General features: G+C 38.6%; 4 protein-coding genes across 7 annotated transcripts; 3 read left to right on the top strand and 1 right to left on the bottom strand.

Annotated features, from left to right (window-relative positions):
• The first annotated feature begins 245 nt into the window (after nucleotides 1-245).
• beta4GalT7 (beta-1,4-galactosyltransferase 7) lies at nucleotides 246-2,725 on the top strand. Its single transcript, XM_011143962.3, has 6 exons — nucleotides 246-326; nucleotides 415-1,478; nucleotides 1,536-1,747; nucleotides 1,807-2,030; nucleotides 2,107-2,253; nucleotides 2,374-2,725. The coding sequence occupies exons 2-6, from the start codon at nucleotides 1,376-1,378 to the stop codon at nucleotides 2,663-2,665; spliced, it is 978 nt and encodes a 325-aa protein (XP_011142264.1). The 5' UTR covers nucleotides 246-326; nucleotides 415-1,375; the 3' UTR covers nucleotides 2,666-2,725.
• A 149-nt stretch (nucleotides 2,726-2,874) lies between these two features.
• LOC105184866 (alpha-2-macroglobulin receptor-associated protein) lies at nucleotides 2,875-4,790 on the bottom strand. Its single transcript, XM_011143964.3, has 7 exons — nucleotides 4,487-4,790; nucleotides 4,245-4,386; nucleotides 3,993-4,163; nucleotides 3,797-3,904; nucleotides 3,602-3,713; nucleotides 3,381-3,537; nucleotides 2,875-3,251 (listed from the first exon to the last, which is right to left on the bottom strand). Exons 1-7 carry the CDS (start codon nucleotides 4,778-4,780, stop codon nucleotides 3,048-3,050), a joined length of 1,188 nt encoding a protein of 395 aa, XP_011142266.1. The 5' UTR covers nucleotides 4,781-4,790; the 3' UTR covers nucleotides 2,875-3,047.
• LOC105184865 (X-ray repair cross-complementing protein 5) lies at nucleotides 4,756-9,030 on the top strand. Of its 2 annotated transcripts, none has more exons than XM_025305164.1 (13): nucleotides 4,756-4,881; nucleotides 5,275-5,385; nucleotides 5,478-5,701; nucleotides 5,770-5,895; nucleotides 6,000-6,078; nucleotides 6,208-6,345; nucleotides 6,416-6,599; nucleotides 6,677-6,810; nucleotides 6,903-7,046; nucleotides 7,124-7,266; nucleotides 7,338-7,589; nucleotides 7,649-7,832; nucleotides 7,929-9,030. In XM_025305164.1, the coding sequence occupies exons 3-13, from the start codon at nucleotides 5,517-5,519 to the stop codon at nucleotides 7,938-7,940; spliced, it is 1,581 nt and encodes a 526-aa protein (XP_025160949.1). In that variant the 5' UTR covers nucleotides 4,756-4,881; nucleotides 5,275-5,385; nucleotides 5,478-5,516; the 3' UTR covers nucleotides 7,941-9,030. The 2 variants fall into 2 exon arrangements, with proteins under 2 accessions (XP_025160949.1, XP_011142265.1); XM_011143963.3 differs by having other exon boundaries at nucleotides 4,811-4,980.
• A 597-nt stretch (nucleotides 9,031-9,627) lies between these two features.
• On the top strand, nucleotides 9,628-17,036 carry LOC105184868 (uncharacterized). Of its 3 annotated transcripts, none has more exons than XM_011143970.3 (4): nucleotides 9,628-9,814; nucleotides 12,231-12,268; nucleotides 12,730-12,978; nucleotides 14,177-17,036. In XM_011143970.3, the coding sequence occupies exons 1-4, from the start codon at nucleotides 9,811-9,813 to the stop codon at nucleotides 14,237-14,239; spliced, it is 354 nt and encodes a 117-aa protein (XP_011142272.1). In that variant the 5' UTR covers nucleotides 9,628-9,810; the 3' UTR covers nucleotides 14,240-17,036. The 3 variants fall into 3 exon arrangements, 2 of the variants coding, with proteins under 2 accessions (XP_011142272.1, XP_025160950.1); XR_003113902.1 differs by lacking the exons at nucleotides 9,628-9,814; nucleotides 12,231-12,268 and adding an exon at nucleotides 10,620-11,383 and having other exon boundaries at nucleotides 14,177-15,695; nucleotides 15,866-17,036; XM_025305165.1 differs by lacking the exons at nucleotides 9,628-9,814; nucleotides 12,231-12,268 and adding an exon at nucleotides 10,620-11,383.
• The last annotated feature ends 823 nt before the right edge of the window (nucleotides 17,037-17,859 follow it).

Below are 17,859 nucleotides of genomic sequence, written 5' to 3'. Positions count from 1 at the left end.
TATAGAAATGCATATGTAGAGAAAAAGAATCATGTGCTGTTGAACGAGGTGTAAGTTTGTGCGCGATGTCGTGTCTCTCAAACAAATTATAGGCGTACCACAGACACGGACCGCCAGTAAATGGGCGTAGAACGGACACGCACCAAATAGAGACTTTACCGGCAGCGTGTAAATGGTCGTAGTCAACGTAGTTTCCGGCTACAAATGGGCGCAGATGGCGTTAAGATCAGTCATCAAAATGCATGTCGCGAAAAACGCCGGCGTGGCCGCTCTCAGGCTTCTCTCTGGTATAACTCAACGACAAATCAGCCAAATGTTATTTTCAAGTAATATTCCCCCTGAATAATGGATTAAACGACTTTTTAAATTTGAAAGGAATGCGAATTTATGTATATTGTTATTTCTTTTTTCAAGGAGCGTGTTTTAACGACAAGATAAACGACTGTTTATGAGCAAGCAGTACGATTCAACAGCACGTCAGCCGAGCTGCATCTTCGATGAGCTTAACGTGTTTAACGCGTTGAACGATGTGTTAAAGGAACTTTTATCTATTAAACTTGCATGACATTGGAGTTTCTCGATTGATTTAGTTGCCTCCAAACGATACGCATATCTTGTGTCAATTTGCACGAGATATATCTTGCGTAAATCTTGTTATATTTCGGAACGCGCTTTTGCAGGAACGTCAAAAGTGCGGACTGTGCGGATTTGCGATGTGAGGTGATCGGAGGTAACTGAAAATCAAATTGCGTCAGTGATTTTCCGCAGAGTGACACAAATGGCAGGCGTTTAATCAAGAGTCAATCGAACACGATGATGTACAAGTCGAATGGATGCAGAATGTCTACGAGTTCGCTGAAGTCTCGTACATTTCGTACGGTTGCACGTACTAGAGATTCCGTCGTTGACGAGGATGAAGAAGTGCTGCTGAATGAATAATTTGCACATGACTTTCGAATGGAAAGGCAAAACAATGCGAGTGATTGTCGGTTGAACAATTTCCAAGGAGCATCTCTTTGTACCTTCCTTCGTATTGCTCAAGAGAGATGCGCTTCTCACAGAATACTGCTCATACTTTTCAATAATTTTTGGAAGTTATCCAAATTTACGCGATTAACTGCGAGAATAATTTCAAGATTGTACTATAAATTACAATTATTCTCGCTTTTTGCTTTTATGATTAATTATTTATTTCTATATATTGAACGTTCACATATCATCGTAAAACAATAAGAATAAAAAGAGGATATTTAACTTTTGACTATGAAACAGATGCTGTTGGAGCATCAGTAGTATATTGAAACAAGATATATCTATTTGATCACTCCGATATTATACACTTTATGAGATACTCCTTTTATAAATATCATTCAGTATGGATAATATTTGGAGAAGTATAAGATTTAAATATATCTTTGTCTGCATTCTGATCACTTTTGTCACATCATGTATAATCAGCATAGCACCCATCAGCATTGGTTAGTAGATGAAAATCGATGATTCAGAAACAGTTTCTTTGAATGTAAATGTTTTAGATGAGTGCAAGTGTGAAACAAATGCACAATCAAATCAACATGTTAAACAAATAACTGATGAAGCTAATAAACATAAGAAAACATCTCAGCATCAATTAGCTATATTGGTGCCATTCAGGGATCGTTTTGAGGAACTGCTGATGTTTGTACCGCACATGCAGAAGTTTTTAGACAAACAGGATATAAATTATCATATATTTATATTAAACCAGGTATTGCAGCAATAAATATACATACAAATCAAAGTATGTGATGCATTATATTTTTACAGGTGGACAGGTATAGATTCAACCGAGCGTCTCTCATAAATGTAGGCTTCCTTGAGACAGAGAAAGCATATGATTATATTGCAATGCACGATGTAGACTTATTGCCTATGAACGATCAGTTATCCTACGCTTTCCCAAGTACAGGACCCCATCATATATCATCACCAGACTTACATCCTCGATATCATTATTATACTTTCATTGGTGGTATATTACTCATTAAAAGGTATGTTTTGATAAAAGAGATCCCACAATAGCATATAGATTTACTTCAGCAATGAAAAAATTCCTTGCATGTACAGGGAACATTTCCTGCAAGTAAATGGCATGTCCAACAAATATTGGGGCTGGGGTCTTGAGGATGATGAATTTTATGTTAGACTGAAAGAAGCTGGTCTAAGCATCAGCCGACCACAGAATGTATCAACAGGAACACATAATACATTTAAGTGAGTCATTTTGTTGAAATAGTATTATTATTTGTTATTTTAATGTCCAAGTTCATCATGGAAAAACTGGCAAATATTTTAAGATTTTAGTCTAATTATTACATGAAACATGCATTGCAGGCATATACATGATAGAAATCATAGAAAGAGAGATATGGTGAAGTGTTACAATCAACGTGAAGTTACTAGAAAACGTGACCGACAGACTGGCTTGAATAATGTCTCATATAAAATACAGGATACAATTAAAATGACTATATCAGATACTCCCTTAACAGTGATCAACATTTCCTTACAATGTGATAAGTCAAGTACACCTTGGTGCGAGTGCGAGAAATTAGCTGGATCAAAGGATACGAGATCAAAAGAGAAAAAGAAGGTTAACAATAGTAAAGTCGCCACCGCGTTGTAATTATAATGCTAGTAATTTAATTGTTAACAATACTAGATAATTAAATATACTCGAAGAGCATTCACATATTTCCATGTTTTATATACTTTTCTTAAGTAAGAAAATGGTTCCCTATAGCTTGTTTGTAAAAATGATTTATTTTTACGTATTAATGGTATTTGTAGTATTTTATGTATTTTAAGAATTCTAATTTATTAGTTTGGAGGAAAGAAGTAGAATGTGAGGCTTAGTAAAAACTGTATATATATTTCAAGAAAGAATATTGAATAATTGAAATTATCATTTAGATAAACATTTCTGCAAAAGTTTCTCATGTAATCTAATTTATATATATATTAAATCAATTGTATATAATTCAATACTTTGAGAATCTCTATCATCTTTATAATTCTGTGTGCCTTTGCATGATTTTGGTTTCCAGATCCATATGAAGTTTCTGTACAGTTCTAACATGTTTCTTTATATGTTGTTCTGCAGTTGAGTTATCTAGATCATGAACTTGCCCTTTTCGTGCTGCTTCTAGAGCTCCTTCGGCGTGAAGATGTCGCAGTTTAAGTAGTCTTGATTCATAATGCAGGAGTTCCTCCTACAAAATACATGCAAGTTCATATTAACAAATATATATATATATACACGACTAATGGGTTTTTATTAACATGCGCGAGAAGAAAGAGAAACTATATAGACTGAATTCTAATAGGATTATATATTATACCTTTAATGATGCTAGCTCATCAGGAGGAAACTTTGCTTCTAGTGCAATTTTCCACAGCCCCTGTACTTTGGGTTCTACAAATTCCTTATGGTTTGGTCCCTTTGCAGTAAGTCTATCCAAACGATCGAATCCATTTCTTAATTCCAAATGTTTTTCCCTGGAATAAAGATTGTGATAAAAACTAATTTGTATACCAGTATATATAAAATATACATATGTACCGAAGTAAGTTTGCTTTTTCTTCATGATTTATCTTTTGGTTTGGTATATCGTTAGATAACTCTTCAGCTTCTTCTAATTCATTCCAGCTTTCTGGTTTAAGATGTAAATCATCTAAAAATATTAAGTAGATAGATATAAAATGTAAAAATAGCAGAATTATCAAGATATATCATATATATGTACATAAGACTAACTTTCGGACTTTGAATCTCCAGGCTGTGGGTCTTTCAATAAACTCATGTATTCATCTACTTTTTCCTGGTGATGATGAAATTCTTGTTTTAAAGCATCAAGCTCCTCATCTAAGATATACACAGGTATAATGTGATAAATATATATAGGTATAATTTATGAAAAATTTTTTAAACAAGATTTTTATACACTATATACCAGTAAAACCAGCCATTTCAGCTTTAGCCCATAATTTGTTCAGTCTTTTATCTTTAAAGATATCTTTAGCAACATAATTACTACCATCATTTAGTGCTTTGTGCATTTTAAGCAACTCTGGATTTTCTGTGTCAGCAAAATGTTCCAATAGACCATATGTGCTCATTATTCCTTTAATGAAATAAAGATACATTTGGTAAAATTTGGAATGATAGAGAAGAAAGATCAAAGTAACTAAGTTATTAGAATTACCAATGAGCTTTTTCCTTAGATGCGCTTCTTCTAAGCCTTCAGGGTCTTTTCCATCAGATTTAAAGTGTTTGTACGCAATTTCTTCTTTGTCATGGATCTTGAGATCACTGAAGATCGAATGTAGCTTAGAATCTGTCAGGCGCTGAAACATAGAATTAAGTATACATGTTTTTAATTATAAAAAAATATACAATATAATATCATATATATATATATATAGATTTATATAATTGTATGCTTACATTTTTTGCTTTAACCCAAAGTACATTGAGTTTTGCCATTCTGAATGGTTTATCCAAATCTTTAAGAGAATCTGGAAACTGCGATGAGTCCACATATTGAGCTTTGTTTGCTTCGGCAGAATATTTATTTTCTTTTGCAGTAGCGTAAATCAATACTAGACCCAGATTTAGCAAAAGAATAAATTGTGCGTTTATGAATGTCATTTTCACGTATTTAGAAACAATTAGGTATATGACGATGTCAACATGGACGTTGTGAACAAAGTCATCGCATGTCGCATTTACATGTGACATGTCGCTAGGGGGGTTGGGTTTGAATTGTCGTTTGAATTAACTGCTGTGAAACCATCCGTAATATAGATAAAGATTGAGGAATTATATTGATAATTGATACGGTGTGTGCGTATTGAGTGTAAAATATAATTGTTTTATTATAAATCGTATGTGTGACGATTTGATGATAGTGCGTAAAAATGCCCCCGAAGAAATTAAAGGTTATATTTTAAGAGTATACAACATATAATTATTTTCTTTATTTTTTGAAGTTCTTTTACAAGATAAGTAATAAGTTGAAGATTTAAGGAATGATGTGATATTTTATAAAATATAAACGGTGAACTACATAAAATGTATATATTTTTCTAGAAAATATTTTATACATTAATGTACATTTTGAATAATTTAGGATAATTTTAATTTCCAAGCAGTAAAATGTGTTGTAATATATATATAACAATGTCCTGTATTATATGAGTTTTATTGTAAAATTATATTTTATATGCTTTCAGGAAAGTTTAATTTTTCTTATAAATATTGGCGTGACCCGACATGGTACACAAAGTAATTCAAGCTTGCTGGATAAAGAAAAGTTTATTCTGAAACATATTATTCAAAAAAAGGTATATTTTTTATTGTGACTATTATTTGTTAGTGGATAAATATTGGCATCTATATTTCTATTATTTACAAAAGTAATTTATATTTTTTCTAGATATTTCTGCATCCAAAGGATGAAGTAGGAATAGTATTGATGGGCTCAGATTCAAGTGAAAATGACAGTGTTACAGGAATGGATAATATACGTGAATTATCCAATATGCAATTTGGGAATTGGAATTTGATAGAGAGTATCGACAAGTTACAAAATACAAAACAGAGTTCTTCCTGGATGGAAGGAATTTATGCTGCAGTTGAATATATTAAACATGAATGTTTGTAAGTACTTAAATAAAATATACATATTTTGTTAATAATAACTATATCTCATGCTGTTTTTATTTTAGAGACAATTCTGAGAGAAAAATAATGCTGTTGTCTGATTTTAACGAGGAGGAAGATATTGTAAGCCAATTTGAAGTTGATGACATCATTAAGACATTAAATTCGGAAAATATTTTTCTTATAGCAATGTATGTTATGTGTTGATATTCTTGATTTTGTTATTTATATTCATACTCATCTAAATAGTAGTAATTGGGAGATAATTGGAATAAAAATTAAATTATATGTATAGTGGGAAGAGACAGTTGAATAATATAGATGAAGATTCTTATACATCCAGTGAAGCATTGCTTAAAAAAGTTTTGGAAAAGGTAACTAAAGACATATTTGTTGAGTAATATATATCTGTAATCTATTATTTTCTTTACATTAATATGCATATTCTTATTTATATGATAATATATACTCAATTCTAATGAATATACGATATATGTTTGTAGGGAAATGGTCAGTATAGCACTTTTGAACATGCTATGTCGGAAGTGCGTTTCTACAAACAATCATCAACTAAACCGAAGCCATGGCGTTGCGACATGGAATTAGGCGACTTTTGTATACCGATTGCTGGAATTTCTAAAGTAAAGACGATTTTTAACAATTAATTACACATCTCTATATATTGATACACATTATTCATATTATCATTAGGTGATGAATGAACCAATGTTGCCAAAAATGAAAAAAATCGCAAAGACAACTGCAGCTGATTTAACAGAGAAGGAAACATTAATTAAAAACATCCCACAGTGGACGGACAAAGACAGAATTATTCACACAAAAGAAGATATGAGCTATGGTTACATGTATGGCAGCAAGCCTATTTTCGTTTCTGGTAACTTGTATTTAAGTTTTTGTATCTTACTATACCTAATTTAAATTTAGATGGTTGATACGGTGTATTGATCACAGATGATTGTGAGCAAAGCATGATCCCGAAAACTAGTGAAAAATGTTACAAGATACACGGTTTCACTGCAAGGGAAAATGTACCTATGGAATACTGGTTATCAGATGGCACATATGTTATTATACCTGCTGACGAGGTACGATAACGAAACTATTTCCATTACTCGGTAACTTAGTGTAAAGTTTAATATGTATAGTAGGATGAAGATAAATGGGTAATTCTTTGCAGTCGGTGAGTGCACCATTTTATAGTTTGGTGAAAGCCATGGTTGAGAAGAACGTAGTTGCTATAATAGAAAAGGTCTATAGGAAGAACACTGAAGCCAATATGGCAGCGTTATTCCCAAGCGTCGACGACCCAAATGAACCTTGGGTAAAAATATCCTGTTTGTTATTTTTTATCTCGCTATTATCGATCGGTTAATATCATGAACAATATATTTTTGGCAGTGTCTCATTGAAATTGGTTTACCGTTTGAGCGGGATTATGGAGCGATAGCGCAGCATCCGTTGAAGTTTATGATGAAGCAATTGTCGCAGGAACAGAGCAATGCCGTGGACGACTTGTTGACGTCTTTAGAATTGCCCGAAGAGTAAGAGTAACATTCAAGGATTTTCAAAATAATACAACATATTAATAACGTCCATTGTTCTTTTTAAACAGTGCCGACGAAGACTCGACCGTTGATGGCGATAAATATTTGCCAGGATGTATGCCGAATCCTGGTGCGCAACGTATGTGGGATGTACTGGCAGCTCGCGCATTACATCCGGATCAGCCGTTGCCGCCCATTACAGAGGATGTGAAAAATTTGCTGGAGCAACCCGAATCAGTGAGAGAGAACGGCAAACTGGCGTGTGAAAAAATAAAAAATTTGTTCTCTTTAGAAAAGAAAATATCTTCAAGAACCAAGAGGTAAGGATTTTTAAACATTTGACTCAATACAGGCGAGCGATAAACGGATATTTCTGCAGACATAAGAAATTGGAAGAGGAGAATGATGATAAAGCGCCACTTAACGAAGACCACGACATGCACGGAAACAACAAGGCACAGTCAAGCAAAGAACAAGAAAAAGATACCGGGGAAGATAACAACGAGGTATCGAAAAATACAACCTTTTTACCTGCTGATGATGATTTCGATTTTGATAAGATTGTAAGTATGCGAATCTCTCGAGTATTATCTTATCTGATTATCATTATCTTTTAGAGTTTGTAATAAATTTTTGTAAAATCACAAATATTATTACAGGCTAATATTTAAGAAGCTGCTGGCAGAGATTACACGATCATTGAAAAATTTACAAAATCGTCGAAAACTTTACAAAAATATTAAAAAAAATCATTGAATTCATTTATCTATTTTCACTAGAATCGTAATTTTATACACTGTATCATTATGTAGTGTGAAAAATATATCCTTACGTATAAAATAATTAGCGATACATATGACGCGTGTAGCATTACGCAAATGAAACGGGTTTGAGAAACTTGTATTACTTAAGATAGAAAACAGTGGAATAGACAGAGGTTAAAAGTGTTCAGAAAATAAATATGAGAGATGTTTGAAATTTCATGGTATTTTTACTGAAAATTTAAGAGAACAGATTGGAAGAAATTAAACACAAATAACTAAATACTGTAATGAAAAACAAATAATCCACGAAATGTCTTTTGTGTGGCTGTGAAACATTTGAACGTTTCAAAGCATATTACATAGCATCGAGAAATTGCAAATATCTCGTATTTATTTTTTGGATATCTTGTTCCAGTCAAGAAGTTTTATAAATATCTTACGCTTCACTCCCCCCTCTGCAAAGTATTTATATATATGGTAACATACGAGTCTCACGTGAGACTATCTACTATCTGTTCTTTACACAGGAACAAGATCTTTTCTAGATAGAATATTCAGAAGAGTTTATACTTATGCATGTGTGATAAGAGATATAATTTCATTAAAGCTTTTGCTTTAATGAACGGTATACTTGCACTTTTATCGTGCATTATTGTACTTACGAGAAAAACTAGTCTGTAGGAAAATATACTTCTACCTCTACTGCTTTTTACCATGTACACAAAAATTAGATTTCAAATATTCATATGTGTATATATATGCGTGTGATAAAATATGTGCAATTCAATGAGTGTCTGAAGAAGATCGGTTCTTATTTCTTGAACTGTTCGTGTGCTAATAGTAGTGATGACAATATAAGCGACTGAATAAGGGAAAGACGAGGTTGCCTGCCCACATAACGCCTACCTTTTAGTTCTCCGCGTACCGAAAATTCGTTGACGTCTGAATATTACTGTACGCTTGACCAAATAGAGAATGGTAGAGAATGATAGAAGAATGCTGAGTGGAAACGATATTATTTTACACATGTTAGAAGAATGAGGATTTCGAAGCGTCTTGTCGATAAATGTCTGCTTCAAACGCCAAGAGATCACGATTTTGGATTTTTGTGAGCAATTCTGCTATTTATCAATGTTACATATTCGCGTGAGATCAGAATTTTTATTCGAAAGAGTGATGTCTCGTGCATGCAACATACATCTTCAACTTATCTTCCCGTGTACGTCCCAACGTCTTCCTCCGTTTAGCTTCCTCAATTATTTCATCGACTTGATCCGCAAGGATGACGCGTGGCGATTCATCTTACCTCTATAAAAGGAAAGCCGCGCTTTGGCGCGGCGAGAGATCGTCCGTGAAACATGCGAATTCTTCAGCGGCGGGCTCTCTCATCTGAAACGCCCTGTATCCAGTGGCACATCAAAACACTCCAAGGCCCCGGAACGCTCGAGCCGGAAACGGTATTGTTATCCACGTCTTTATCCTATAAATCTACATCTTATATGGGAGAATATTACATTAGACTTCACTTCAAGTAGCAGATTCAATATCGTCATATCTCGCCCACATATATACCAAACATAACGAGTATCTCACGATCACTCCTCCTTTCCAGTCTGCCTTGTGCTGGAGGCTTCGATGGAGAACGGCTGCTTCCGCCACTGGCTATCCCATGTAACGGGCGGTCCTCGCGGGGAGGACGCGGCGCCGCGGTTTCAGTCGACGAGGAGACGCCGTGTCGCGAAGATCAACAGGTGCGAACGCCCGCCGTCCGAGCAGCATGGGTAAGTCGAGCGAGTTGTGACCGTCGCTGACTCACCTGGCCCGTTTTTGACAGTTACGTGATCCCCATTGCACAGCGAGGCGGACAATATCGGATAACAGGATCGCGCTCCGTGCGCGACCGCGACCTCGACACGCCGGAGTGTCCTACCTCTCCGCCCGCGGCCGTCGCGGACAATGATCCTGAATTTAGCGTGGCGGACGCTAAGTATGTCCCTGCCTGAATCTCAAAACGTGATACACTCGTACAAGGAGGACGGGACTTGGAGTTGGAAAGACGTACTGAACGTCCTTAGTCTGGAATAATAGAGTCCTTTTCTGGGTCCTTTTTTGGACGCGTATCGAATGCTAAACACGCCTTTCTGATTCCCAAGTTGAAACAACGTTCTATGTGACGCTTATGCGAGAAAAACGGAATTTGGAATTGATAAGATACACTTGGCGGTCGCTGTGTCCTTGGACCCTTATCCTGTACGCTCGGCTTGGAACGTGGCCGACTCGAAATTCCGTTTTCTTCGTAGAAACGATATATGTATTATTCTAGCCTGAGAATCAGAAGGGTTTACTTAGCGTTTGCTGTATCTATAGGACACGGGCCTTGAGATCTTGTGAGTCCTGTGTAGTCCTTGAAGTACGAGTCCTGGGTCCTCTTTGTACTCGCGCGTCTCGTCACGACCAAGCGATCACGATGATTTATTTTCCGGGGACGTCTCGTAGACGTGAAAAATGTCGGGGCAAATTTCCTGGCGCCTCGGATGGGTATTTCTTCTTTCTCTTTTTTTTTTTTTTTCGTCTGTGTGAATCCCATGACCTCTGGTCTTTGCCGGGATTGCATATGAGGCGCATCTCGGACTCGAACGACCGTAGCGAATAAATAATCAGCGGACGCTGCGGGAAATGCCACGGATAAATATCCCGCGGTGAAAATGTCACGTTCTAAACGCATCCAGAGAGTGCAGCCGAGCGAGTTACGCAAGCGAGTGTGAGTTTGAACTATTAGCGGCGGTGATATTTCTTCCCTCGTCCGCGTCGGAGATTTATCGAGATGGCCGGTGATCTTTTCAGCGGCAGGAAGGGAAAATCCGCGCGCGCGTCGGACGAGCGTGTCTCGCAGGAGGCAAGTTCGCGCCAATGCATCGGCAGTCTAACCGCCGGACCAGGCGCGTGTTATATGCATGACATTGCGTAAATGACGGGGAAAGTCTCCCCGAGTGGGCCGAGAGAGCGCGGATATAAAATAAAGAGAAAGAAAGAAGCCGACGCTACGAATTAATTTCGGGTCAGCGTGGAACGGGAGAAACTCTCGTAACGCTTCGCAGCCGAGTGGTCGTTGGCCGTGAAAAAAATATATGTATGACACGCTCGACGGTGAACACTGACCTAGAAAAGCGCGGAAACTGTGTGTGTATGTTAATCGACTCGCGGGAGTGAAGATGGAGAAAAAAAAAGGAAGGGAAAGAGAGGCGTGTGTGTACATACTTTTATCGACGAACGTAATCGCAATTACCGCTGCGCGGCGTAATTATCTAAAATTCACATCTCGGTGTCGCTCGATTAACGGGTGTCTGAAGGTTTGTTTTTCTCTTCTTTTTCCCCCTTCTACTCTCGTGCGATTGTAAATACGGAGAGTCGGTGGATGCATAAATTATGAGAACTCGCGAATCGAACGCTGAAACGGCCAGACTATTCGATCGCTCGATTCTCGCGAGCAACACGATAGAAATATGCCGGAAAGTCAGTTCACGACAATTTTTTCTCTATATATTTATTTTGACAGATTATAATAATATTAATTCAAACGCGAGAACTCTCGTCACGCTCTTTGAATTTTTTCGAATGAAGATCCGCTTGGGAGGCGGAATTTGAGTGAAAAGTTAGTATAGAGCGAATTCTCGAGTTCGAGTCGAGTGGATATTTGCTTTCCAAAGCGGAGAGTGAATCTGTGATGTAATTCACCGTCGAACAGAAACGAATTCACTCTGAGCTTGAGATTTAATTTACTAATTAACATTCACTGCTGTGATTCCGCGAGTGGTGGTATTTTTATTATCTCCTGCGGGTGAGAAATTCAGAGAGAGAGAGAGAGAGAGAGAGAGAGAGAGAGAGAGAGAGAGAGAGAGAGAGAGAGAGAGAGAGAGAGAGCACGAAAGCGAAAGAAGGAGAAGACGGCGAGCGAGGATGAAAATTCGCGTAGGAGTTGTTACTCGCAGCCACGTTCTTGTCTCCGGCGTATTGTCTCGTAACGACAGAATTGCGAGACTCATTTACGCAAGACCGATCGCCGTCGGCGCGTTATTCCGGATCCTTTCTCTATTTTTTTCTCTCTTCCTATTTTGCTCCTAGCGCACCATTGCGTGGTTGCGCATGATTTTTTCGCGCTGACTCACGCTTTTCGCACTGTTTGTCTGTTTTTTGCAGGGAACATTTACGTCTGCAACCTGCTCGTCGTACTCGCCGTAAGTGCTCGCCGGACTTTCATTCCATTGCTCTCCCGAATGCATTTTTTATCCTGAACTTCCCGCTACTGGAAGCCGATCGTTTTCTCCGTGTGCGATTTTCCGAGCAGAAAGCCGCAACGCCGACGGTTGAGCGATATCGCAAAACATGATTTTCGATCTGATGAAACAAGAAGCGCTCGCGCACTGTAAACAATTGGTTATTTATATATAATTTATATATAATTGCATAATTAAACTACAACTGCGTATCCCAGATATAATTATAATTACATTGAATGCAGTTATAATCATATATATATATATATTAGATATAATTGTAATTTATTGCGCACAATGTGCATGTCGCGGAGATTAGCAAACGATCGGATTTCTCTCTCTCTCTCTCTCTCTCTCTCTCTCTCTTTCTCTCTTTCGGCGGGTTTCTTTTCTTCAGCCACGATTTTATTCACCTGCATTAGACACTTCTGGTCGTGGCGCAATGCGGCGACATAATGCGCAAGAGCATCGTCTTCGACAAGAACACCCCGGACGTGTTTTATTGTCCGCAACACAAGCCGATCGGTTTCGAGAAGATGCTAGTCAAGGCAAGGCCGTTGTCCAGGCTGTGCCAGTTCGAGGGTCGCCCGATACCTGAGGATTACAAGAGCGACTGCTACAACGACGTGGACGAGACCGAGTACGCGTGCAAGGAAAAGTACAGAATCATGGTGAGTGTGTTTCCGCTGCGAGTCCGACCTTTGCTCGCTCGGTCGGAATGAATCGCACATGAAAATATCTTCCGCGAGAAATTAGCGACGTATACGATCAAGGGAGAGTAAATTCGCGCGCGAACAATGTTCTCCGGGGAAGAAGAGGAAGCATTGCCGCTTCGCTTAGATTAACTAGTTTCTCGATCGAAGCAGGCGCTGCCGCTAATATCGCCAAGGCGAAACGCTATGAAACGCTTGCAAAACGCGAGAATTAACGCCGTTCTAGCTTAACCCTTTAACGCCTACTGGTAACTATAGTTACCAGAAACGCATTTAAGAATCCATAACTTTTAGTCAAAAAAGGAGATATTTTCGTTTTCTTTGCATCACTGTAAAGGTGAATTCTTCTTCTAAAAAATGATATATTTGTTGTATGTAGATTCGGTTTAGTCTGTTTTTAGCTCAGTTTTAACGATAACATGTTTTGTCAAATTCCAAGTAGGCATAGTTAGCATTGTTACTGACATCTAGAAGTATACTATAAATGAATAGATTGGTATCTGTTATAATTTTAAACATTTGGAAGCTTTCTCAGATGCAAAAAAATTGAAATTAAAAGAATACAGAAATTCAGAATAGCGAATCCAATATGGTGGACACGTAAATCAAGAAATCAATCCATTTTCGTGAAACCTGGTGATCTACAGTTTTTTATGCGGTGAAAAATGAAGGGACGATTGACTATCTAAATGGTGATCTATAAGATATTCTTCTGAAATAGCAAGCTTGACGCTCTGAATGATAAACTTCACTCACAAATATAGTAAGGTTTCAGCTCAAAAATATCAAGCTGACTATCAGAGTTATATCGTATAGATTACCCTTCATTTTTCTCTGTATAGGTTGCTCATTTCGTACATGCTTTCAGGATCCAAGTCATATTTACCAATAAACAAAAAACGAACGACAGAAAAAAACAATATAAAATTCTGATATTTTTTTTGGTTATCACTATTTATAGTCTCAGTTCAAAAAACTCAAATTTTATTCTTAAAACACTTATAAAAAAAGTCGGGCGTTAAAGGGTTAAACTTGAAAGAGAAAAGAAAAAAGTATGAGAGACAAGATTGCGCCCGACTCACGCTACTACCATCATCATAACAGTTGGAGAGCGCTGCGTGTAACGCATTGGTGTCGGTCTTCTTTCTCGTTGCAGAAGCGATTCAGTAATCCGGACGGGGATGTGAAAGCCGTCGACAACGACTACGTCGAGAAGTAAAACGGGCTGCACGGGAGGAGGCTGCACGGTCGATCCACCCGCACACGCAATACCATAAAATCCAAATAGAATCAAAGCCACACCATATATACTAATGCTCGGAGCTGCATCGTCCCAGGAGCTCGATACTCACAAAATATAATACCTAGTACTCGGCGGCGACCAGTAGATAACTCGTAGTTATCGCCTCAAGTCAATGCATTATCCATTTCTTCATGCATCACCGCGGTAGACGCGGTAGACGCTGCTGCTACCCGTTGGACGCTGGATTCTCGCCATTCCCGCCTAGGAACTCCGTCGATTCACCGTCAATCAAACACTCTTCAATGCCTTCGCGTTGGAACACTCACAGAGTGTATCCGTCACCGTCACGTTTCAATCATTTCTACAAGGGAAAAAATTGACGGGGGATCGACGGATCCTGTCTACCTTCGCGTAGACGGATAGTGAAAATCCGATCTAGATCGTACACGCTTAACGGAGCATGTCGTACCGCTCGGCGGAACCAGGCCGGACAGCGCGCAGAGTCTCCCGAGATCACTCTGATGTCCAGGACGTCCTGAGAAGTGAGCCTCAGGATGTCCCGAGAACATCCAGGAGAACCCCAGGGCGTCTCGCGCTGTCGCAGCAGCTGCTTCGTTAAACTTTCGGAATGAAGAAACGGATAACGGAGAGGAAATTAATTGACAAACACGCGCGTACGAACAGGACACTCGTGGAAGGATCAGACACGTGTACTCCGTGAACGGGAGTCTCTTGAATTCGTTGCGGGGCGCACGCATAGGCGACCCGAGGCGAGAAACGACAATAGTGTTCCGTGTTCAAGCTTTGTCAAGGGGGACTTATTTTGATAACGTTATTAATAAAACTAACCGCAACGGAGCTGGGTAATCGATTAATTAACCCTTTTGACGGAGCTTCGGTGAGTTTTGCTGCTTTCATGGATATACACGTGGATCCAGCTAATGCATAGCTACGCCAGTCGCACCGTTAGCGATCCATCCAATTGATCATATTAGCATTCCCTAACGGTTACGGACGATTAGTTACGCGCATTAAGACGAACTTATCGATTAGTAGTATCTGATATTGACAAGCTGATTATCTCCGAGAGTAATCAGACATAGCGGGAGACATATAGTGGCCGGGAACTTCCGTCCGAATTATTTTCGATAGCACGAATTTCGATGATGCGAGATATCGACAGAGATTTCCTTGTCCATCGTCGTGTATGAAAGTTTCTTCTATGTTCGAACGTGTGTGCGTATATAAACACATACACACACACACACACACACACACACACACATAATATATATATCTATATATATACACACGTAACAAATAAACCTTTGCAGAATAAATAGATATTGCTCGTGTGTGATTTTTCACCATCAGTTCTCGTCAAGATAATATCGAGAGAAATACACCTTGCGCGGGCAGCGGACACGTGGCGGTATGTACCGCAGTCAGTACTTCAGTAGCATCAAGTACACCAGAGACGAGCGATCAATCCCGTGAGAGCGCCCCGGGCGCGGGAGGGAGGCGCTAATTACGCGCCGATCAATTATCTCCCTAATGTCCGCGGCGCGCACCATCACCGTCTGACGTCGGCCTTTGTTTTAGATGAGACTTCATCCGCCGGGAAGCGACACGCCTTATAACGGGACACGCCTGTACAAGTTCTTGGCCTTCGACAAAGATTTACCGTACGCGCGGAAGAATCAGGTGTAAGGAGAGCGGCTGCATCCAAGGACACTACGGGGACGCCTGTCGCGCCTGTCGCGATGCAGTCGCGCGAGTTGAAACCGAGTCCGTGTTGAGTCTCAACACGTTCGGAAACGAGCGTCGCTCGGACAGTTCCTGTAAACCAATTAACACTTCGCCGATGAGACGCGTTCGCCTTCTTTTCACACGGACAAGGAAGTATTACGCGTTGGCGGAAATACTTTCTAGCGCGGGAAATATCCTTCGCTAGAAATTACACTTTCCGACCGAAGAGACTTTTTCGGACTTCTTTTGGGTGTCTTGTTGAATATATTAGATGTATCAGATGCTCTCAAGACGTCTCTTGGGACTTTCTGATGCTTGAGGAGGGGGGAGGGTTAATAGGTACTTTAGACTAATTGTTTGCATTTTTTTACTGTGTGAAAAATGTAATTTGTTGATACGTACGTCCGTTCGGATTGACTGTTTGGAAAATTTCTTTGAATCTGCCGCCAAAGTCCTCATCAACGAAGTGTTAATGAAAGAAAGAGAGAGTGAGTCAGTCTTTACGCGATCGATCGTGCGGGCCGGTCCCACAATGATCGCTCTTATTTATTTTCGACGCTTATTGTCGCGACGCTTGCCTGAAACCATCTAACGTTCCTAACGTTCGGTTTAACGCAGGTGAATAAACGAACGTGATTCTCGTCCTGTAGTGTCAGATTATCTCATGTCCGTGTAACGTGAAAACGTCGAGCGTTTTTCTTTTGATTGTTCGTATATAACTTGTACACTTATATAGATATATAAACGAAGAGAGAGAGTAATATATTTTAAAGGGAAATATATCAGGAGATATATATGCCCGTCGCACTTTTACACGCGTCTTGTGTTACCTGTAATCGATAAGTATCTTGGCGTTGACTAAATAGTGTGACTAAATAATGCGTGCTCGTGTAAATTAATATATTAATACATTTATTAGGATGATATTTTCAAGGATAGCTCGAAATGCCCAATATTTAGATGGGTTACAGTGTAATTCGTGTTGCGGCATTCAATCGGAGAAATATATGCTGAATACATTAGATGAGTTGAATAATTTGTCGGGACTTGAACGCAATGGACAGGGTGTGATAAAAATTAATAATCCTTAATATCATTTTTGTCACTTGACGTCAGATTTTGACGTCGTTCACGAGGACAGGCGATAATTCTTCAACTCGCTGCGTCTATCGTTACGGTGAATGACAGCCTTATGAGCTACATGTAAAAATGAGTGTTTTTATCGTGCATAGCTGGATTCTCTTCTAGGATTCTAATTAATATTTCGATCGTCCGAAAGATGCCGAACGCTCTATCTGATATTTTTCGCGAAATTTTAATAATTTATGTCTATAGATACGAGCTATAGCTGTATATATATTTAACGATTATATACCTATGTTGCTTTGTTCTCGCAAACGTCTGTCCTTTTACAAAATTAGTATCGGATCCGAATGCGTATGCTCAACACAATTCGTTCGATTTCTCCTATCATCGCTAACTAAACGGACCTACTATATATATTTTTACAAGTGTCATGAACGCGTGACATGCATTAATTATATAATTCTACAAATGCGACTTTGTCGACAACCAAGGTCTCATTTTGCACGTCTTCTATAATAATGAGATACATATTAATTATTATAACTCTTTAGTATTCTCAGCGCAATTCTTCAAACGATACAGAGATGTACGAAGAAATTAATACGTTTATTTGTGACTCATGAGAGCTTATTATTCACGCTTCATAATGTTGTACTATACTTAATCATATCACGTGAATTGTACATCGCGGGGACTTGTCATAAGAAATAATACGTCTTATGATTGTATACGGAGATAACGAACAATTTCGTCTACGCTGG

This window comes from Harpegnathos saltator, unplaced genomic scaffold (assembly GCF_003227715.2).
Source record: "Harpegnathos saltator strain DR-91 unplaced genomic scaffold, Hsal_v8.6 scaffold676, whole genome shotgun sequence".
Taxonomy (NCBI): domain Eukaryota; kingdom Metazoa; phylum Arthropoda; class Insecta; order Hymenoptera; family Formicidae; genus Harpegnathos; species Harpegnathos saltator.
This window is presented reverse-complemented; position numbering and strand designations above follow the sequence as displayed.

Excerpts from the sequence above, each read along its gene's own strand:
- LOC105184868 (XM_025305165.1), top strand. The coding sequence starts at position 11,246 with ATGGAGAAAAAAAAAGGAAGGGAAAGAGAGGCGTGTGTGTACATACTT. Across the intron at positions 11,384-12,729 it reads CGATTAACGGGTGTCTGAAG|ACACTTCTGGTCGTGGCGCA; the intron begins GTTTGTTTTTCT and ends CACCTGCATTAG. Across the intron at positions 12,979-14,176 it reads AGGAAAAGTACAGAATCATG|AAGCGATTCAGTAATCCGGA; the intron begins GTGAGTGTGTTT and ends TTCTCGTTGCAG.
- beta4GalT7 (XM_011143962.3), top strand. The coding sequence starts at position 1,376 with ATGGATAATATTTGGAGAAGTATAAGATTTAAATATATCTTTGTCTGC. Across the intron at positions 1,748-1,806 it reads ATATATTTATATTAAACCAG|GTGGACAGGTATAGATTCAA; the intron begins GTATTGCAGCAA and ends ATATTTTTACAG. Across the intron at positions 2,031-2,106 it reads GGTATATTACTCATTAAAAG|GGAACATTTCCTGCAAGTAA; the intron begins GTATGTTTTGAT and ends TTGCATGTACAG.
- LOC105184866 (XM_011143964.3), bottom strand. The coding sequence starts at position 4,780 with ATGTCACATGTAAATGCGACATGCGATGACTTTGTTCACAACGTCCAT. Across the intron at positions 3,905-3,992 it reads TGAAATGGCTGGTTTTACTG|ATGAGGAGCTTGATGCTTTA; the intron begins GTATATAGTGTA and ends TGTATATCTTAG. Across the intron at positions 3,714-3,796 it reads TGGAGATTCAAAGTCCGAAA|ATGATTTACATCTTAAACCA; the intron begins GTTAGTCTTATG and ends TAATATTTTTAG.
- LOC105184865 (XM_011143963.3), top strand. The coding sequence starts at position 4,960 with ATGCCCCCGAAGAAATTAAAG. Across the intron at positions 7,047-7,123 it reads ACGACCCAAATGAACCTTGG|TGTCTCATTGAAATTGGTTT; the intron begins GTAAAAATATCC and ends TATTTTTGGCAG. Across the intron at positions 7,267-7,337 it reads TCTTTAGAATTGCCCGAAGA|TGCCGACGAAGACTCGACCG; the intron begins GTAAGAGTAACA and ends CTTTTTAAACAG.